Below are 6,000 nucleotides of genomic sequence, written 5' to 3'. Positions count from 1 at the left end.
CGCAAACACTGTGTTCTGGCCCTGCAGCCCTGCAGTCACCGGTAAGGAAGGTGAGCAAACCTGGGGGGGGGGGGGGGTACTCAATATTCGGGGATGGGGAGCCCTGGGATGCCTCCCTCCCGAGCCCCCAGAGAGCCCAGCCAGCCCTGCCCGAAGCCTGGGCGCCGACAGTAATCCCCTGTGCCGTCTCCCCCTCTCCAGGCGCACTGCCACCGCCGCCATGCCGGCCACCAACCAGGGCTGGCCCGAGGACTTCGGCTTCCGGCTGGGCGGCTCCGGCCCCTGCTTCGTCCTGGAGGTGGCCGAGGGCAGCAGCGCGCACGCCGGGGGACTGCGGCCCGGGGACCAGATCCTGGAGGTGGAGGGGCTGGCGGTGGGCGGCCTGAGCCGCGAGCGCCTCGTGCGCCTGGCCCGGCGCTGCCCGCGCGTGCCGCCCAGCCTCGGCGTGCTCCCCGGCCCCGACGGCGGCCCCGGCGCGGGGGGCGGCTCCGCGCCCGCGTCCACGGCCCTGCGGCCTCCGCGCCCCGGCCGCGGCCTCTCCCTGGGCCGCGAGCTGCTGCGCCTGGCGGGTCGCAAGCGCCCCGACGCCGTGCACCGAGAACGCAGGCGCAAGGCCCAGGAGTTCAGCCGCAAGGTAGGGTGGGCGGGGTTTTGATTGTGTGGGCGGGGTTTGGCTCGTGTGGGCGGGATTTGGTTCGTATGGGCGGGGTTTGGAGCGGTGGGCGGGGTTTTGATTGTGTGGGCGGGATTTGGCCCGTGTGGACAGGGTTTGTATTGTGTGGGCGGGGTTTGGCTCATGTGGGCGGGGTTTGTATTGTGTGGGCGGGGTTTGGTCCATGTGGGCGGGGTTTGTATTGTGTGGGCGGGGTTTGGCTCGTGTGGGCAGGGCACGTCGGGGCCTAGAGTGGGCCTGGAGGGCGTGGCTCCCAAACCTGGAGCTGAGGACTGTGGTAGGGACAGAGCTATGAGAAACATGATAAAGGTCTATGTGTGCACCTAATGGACTTGCGCTCGTTTGATTTGTGAAGGTTGCGTTTCTTTCCCCCTGAGGTATACGGGGGATGCAGGTATACAGTAAAGTGTATTAAGTGAACAGCTCAATGCATTGTACCTGTGAACACGCCTTTGTGACCACTTCACCCTGACCGAAATACAGACGAATCGAGTACAGACAATAGAATGTAGAACACAGACGATTCCCGCACCCGGGAGGTTCCTATGCGCCCCCTTCCTCGTCTCTCCGCCCTGGCGAGAAGCAGCTGCTATTCTGACTTCATCGTCACGGATGATTTTGCATCTGTGACCGTCAAAGAAATGGAATTACGCAATACGCACTCTGTGGTGCCGGGCTGCCTGTGTTCGACATTATATCTGTGACTCTCACCCACGTGTGCATAGACGTTAATCATTCTTTCTCTTGCCTGTCTGACTAACGTAGTGTTGTAAACCACTCGGGCTGCTGTAGCAAAATACCAAGACCAGGCGGCTTACACACACCGGGAATTTATTTCTCGCAGTCTGAGGACGGCAGTCTGAGGTCAGGGTGCCAGCATGGTGCGGTGAGGTCCCTCTTCTGAGCTGTGGTCTTCACATGTGTCCTCGCATGATGGAGGGCGCTCGGGCGCTCTCTGGGGTCTCTTTTATAAGGGCACATTGCCCTGGCTGGTTTGGCTCAGTGGATAGAGCGTCGGCCTGCAGACTGAAGGATCCCGGGTTCGATTCCGGTCAAGGGCATGTACCTTGGTTGCGGGCTCGATTCCCAGTAGGGGGCGTGCAGGAGGCAACCAGTCAACGATTCTCTCTCATCATGGATGTTTCTATCTCTCTCTCCCTCTCCCTTCCTCTCTGAAATCAATAAAAATATATTTTAAAAAATAAGGGCACTAATGCCATTTGTGAAGGCCCCACCCTCAGGACCTAATCACCTCCCAAAGGCCCCACCTCCTAATACTGCCACATTGGACATTAGGTTTTCAACATGTGAATTTTTATTTTTTTGGGGGGACACAAACCTTCAGACTGTAGCAACTAGCAATGTCTGCTGTAATCCAGGTGACCTGCTATAGAACCAAAGGCCTGTCCCAGACTCCATCCAACCCCTGGAAAGTCGGAAAGGGGCATGATCAGAGCCCCCAGAAGGACATGGTGGCCACGCAGACGCGGCCGAGGAAGCAGGGCACAGGAAGTGGTGGGTTCTTGTGAGGGCTCACCAAGCACCTCCAAAAGCTGAGACAAATCCCAGGAAAGACTGCCTCGGGCAGATCCAGGGCATCTGCGGAGCCCCCCGCTGGCCTTCAGCAATCGGCTCCCGGGTCCTCGCCACACCCTCCTGCCCCAGTTTTTCCTCCTTGAAGAACCTGATGTTAAACAGAAAGCCCATTAGTGTCCCGTGATGGCGTCTGGTGCTCAGATGTAGGTTGAGAGAGGCTGGGTAATAGCTGACACCAAAACCGCTGCAGCCCAGGCCCCGGGAGGGAGCGCCTATTTTTTCCTCTTTCTTACATAAAGCGTCTGCCCAGCCAGCCATGCTCGCCTTTGAGTCGGGGCTGCCGCTGACTTTGATTTCACAGCCAGCCCCATTGCTCAGCATGGGGGGTACAGGAGGACAGGGACACTGAGGCCGGCAGGGGGGCTGCAGGACATGCAGCGTGAGAAAGGGCTCCACAAACAGCCGCTGAGCCTGCTCTGTGCCAGGCCCTGTGCTGGGGGCCGGGCAGGAGTAAGGCCTCGGGCTGGGGGTGTGCCTGTGCTAGGCCTCGGGCACGCCCAGAACCTGTCCTCCTGGTGCCTTCCAATGCCCCGCGCCCCTGTGTCAGCCCCGCTGGAGAGCCCCCTGGACGCCCTTGTGCCACCAGGGAGGAAGCAGTTGGCTATACGGTCCTGAGGCTCAGGAGCCCGCTCTGGGCTGAAATCACCGCGTGGGGTCCTAGTCCCAGCGCTGTCAGGAGCTGCAGGAGGCGAGCTGGGGAGGGGCAGTTGAGTGGAGAGAGCGGGTGTAGGCAGTGCTGGGCCAGGAAAATAAAGGGCATCCTGAGGGCCCGCACCGCCCTGAGCAAGCCCTGCTGTCCCCACATCTCCCATCCTTCCCTGAAGAGCCAAAGCCCTGGGCCAGCTCCCTACCGGCCGAGGCTACAACATAATCGGCAGGGCACTGCCCTCACCTCATTGGGGGTCTTCCTTTTGTTCAGCCAAGAAACTACAACTCTCTCCCCCCTGAACGTCCACGGCCGCACAGAGTCCTCTGAGTAGATTAGCTTCAGCTGGTTTGTACACAAAGACAAAGCAAACAGACGTCCAGGGAGAGCGCTGAAGGCGTCAAAATTCAGAGCTAAGTGCGCTCCAGGGATTCTGTGGAGCCAGAATGTTCTCTGCGGCCTCAGCGAGCGGGGTGGAAGGCAGATGTGGTGGAATGACAGTAACTAGCCGTGACTGAGGCCGGGCGCACATGTAAGCTCTGTGCTGGTTCCTTCCGTCCGGACACTCTTCAGCAGGAGGGCTGTCCCTGGGCTTGAGTCCTGACCCCATGACCTTGGGCAAGTCCCCTTGGCCTCTGCCAGCCTCAGTTTCCTTAGATGTAAGGAGAGGGCCGTAGCCATGCCCAGGCCGCAGGGCTGTGGAGGTCTCGCAGGGAGTGATTTGGGTAGAGAGCTGCTGCTGGGCTCAGCCAGCGCTGCTCCCGGCAGCCATCCAGCAGGTAAACTGAGGGAGGGAGGGAGGGGCGATCCATTCCCCGCCCGTCTGCCCGGGCCCCCTGAGATCACTCACAGGCCCCTCCTTGCAGGTGGACGAGATCCTGGGAGACCAGCCCACTGCCAAGGAGCAGGTGTTCGCTGCACTGAAGCAGTTCGCGGCCGAGCAGCGGGTGGATGACCTGGTGGGGGCGCTCTCCCTGGCCCTGCCCCGCGAGGCCCGAGGGCCCCTCCTGGACAACCTCAGGTACCTCGGTCTGAGGCAGGATGGGCAGGCGGGGTGTGTCCCGCTCAGGGGTGCCCGCGGTCCCACGGCCACCCAGGCGCTGCTGCTGCTGTGTGGCCTGCTCCTGAACCGGACCCCAACGCCCCTCCAGCCCCAGAGCAAAGGTGAGCAGTGACCCTGAGAAGGGCGCCCGTTGGCTCTGCCCAATGCCAGGGCGTCCCTGCGATTGAGAAGGAAAGGGCTGGCAGCTGCTGGGCTGAGACCCGCCCGGAGGGGACCCGCTCTCTGATCCCAAGTCAGAGCCTGCCCTGCTCTATCCCCGAACCCAGGCCACAGAAACCAGCAGGGTACCCAGACAGTCCCAGCTCTGTGGGAGACAGCAGTGGTGCAGTGTGGAGTCCCGGGCTGGGCACTCCTGGCACCTGTCCCCCAGGGGGCGCTCTCTGCCCTCTGATGATGCCAGCCGTGCACCAAGGTCCCAGGAACACTTATTCCCATTTCAGAGGCAGACTGAGGCTCAGAGAGGTTAAGAGACTGGCCCAAAGTCACACAGCAACTGAGGGGCAGGTACGGGAATGTGAACCAGGTCACACTTCCTGCTCTTCTGCTCAGCGTTGGACCCTCTAAGTTTATTCCTCAGGAAATCCTATATAATAAAAGGCTAATATGCAAATTGACCAAACGGAGGAACAACCAGTTGCTATGATGCACACTGACCACCAGGGGGCAGACGCTCAATGCAGGAGCTGCCCCCTGGTGGTCAGTGCGTTCCCACAGGGGGAGCGCCACTCAGCCAGAAGCCCTGAGCTGGGCTCACAGCTGGCGAGCGCAGCAATGGTGGCGGGAGCCTCTCGCCTCCACAGCAGGGCTAAGGGTGTTCTGACTGCCAGTGTGGGGGAGCGGGCCTAACCCGGCAGTCGGACATCCCCCGAGGGCTCCCGGACTGCGCTGGGCTGAGGGACCCCTGGGAGTGCACGAATTTCATGCACTGGGCCTCTGGTATATATAATTAAATTAGTGGGCCCGCACCTGGAGCACCCCGGGAATCTCCTGAGCCCCCTCCACGCCCCCTGCCTTTCCCGCCAGGGGCGCCCCTGCCCTGCTTGCCCAGCTTGCACCTGCCCCCCTGGGCCCGAGTGGCGCCTTCCCCACCCGGGTCCTGTGGGACTCTCCCCACCCCACTCCCCAGCCAGCGACTGCTCCCCTACTCCCCACCCCCCACCCTTCCTGGGCTCAGCCCGCCCTCTCCCCTCGCTGCCAGTCACCCCGAAGCCTGCCCCTCCCTCTGGGCCTGGCCAATGTCAGCGACGGCGTTGGCCACCCCCGCCCCCACCCCGGCGGGCGCAGCCTCCGGGTCCGCAGCGGCGCGCAGGCCGGCGAGCGAGGCCACCATGAGCTGCCTGGGGTGAGTTGGGGGCCCGCCCCTCGCTGGGAGGACCCGGAGCGGAAAGAAAAAGTTATTTCTGGAGCCGAATTGGCCGCGGAGACGTTGTGCCGGCGCCGGGGCTCCCCGGGGCGGGGATGGAGGCAGCCCCCCGCCGCGCCCCTCTCCGCGGGGCTGGGCCGAGGGCGAGGGCGCGCGGGCTGGCCCCTGGGAAGCTGGCACGCGCCTCCCGCCTGCGAGCTGCCAGCCTCCCCCGAGGCCTCTCGGACCCCTCGCTCCCTCCGGTGCTGCCCTGGCGTCGGTCCCCGCCGCCTCTGCCGGGCCAGCCTGTCTGCCTCCGAGACCGGCCCCACGCCCGCTGCCTCCCCCTCCGCAGCTGCCTCCGAGCGGCCGGCCGGCGGCGGGTCCGGGAGAGCCGGGGCGGGAGGCGCCCCTGGAGAGCACGCGGCTGAGAGCCGGGAAGCGGGAAGCGGGGCGCCCGGGGAAGCCCGTGCCCGCAGGCAGCACCCCCGGGGCGCCGCTGGGGAGGATGAAACAGCAGCCTCTGTTGTCAGCGCGAGTGAAGTGCGGCAGGAAAATTGGGGAGGCTGTGGAGGAGGGGGCGGGGCCCAGCTGGGCTGCCCTGACAGCGCGGCTTCAGGCTTCCCCACCCCCACCCCCACCTCCCTACCCCACCCCCAGGCCCTGGTGGCCTGGGATAC

General features: G+C 63.8%; 1 protein-coding gene across 3 annotated transcripts in view; it reads left to right on the top strand.

Annotated features, from left to right (window-relative positions):
* Positions 1-220: 220 nt before the first annotated feature.
* GRID2IP (Grid2 interacting protein) overlaps positions 221-6,000 on the top strand; it is a gene marked incomplete at its 5' end in the record, with an annotated part of 28,558 nt that continues 22,778 nt past the window's right edge. For 2 of the 3 annotated variants that reach the window (XM_079773118.1, XM_079773117.1), the window contains 2 exons: positions 221-634; positions 3,782-3,936. In XM_079773118.1, the coding sequence (XP_079629244.1) occupies positions 221-634; positions 3,782-3,936 (569 nt within the window). Of the gene's footprint in view, positions 635-3,781; positions 3,937-5,306; positions 5,321-6,000 lie in introns of those variants that run through there. The other variant, XM_079773121.1, reaches the window with a different exon arrangement.

Source organism: Cnephaeus nilssonii (genome assembly GCF_951640355.1).
Source record: "Cnephaeus nilssonii genome assembly, chromosome: 5".
Taxonomy (NCBI): Eukaryota; Metazoa; Chordata; class Mammalia; order Chiroptera; family Vespertilionidae; genus Cnephaeus; species Cnephaeus nilssonii.
The sequence above is the reverse complement of the archived record's forward strand: the minus strand, read 5'-3'. Positions and strand labels throughout refer to the sequence as shown.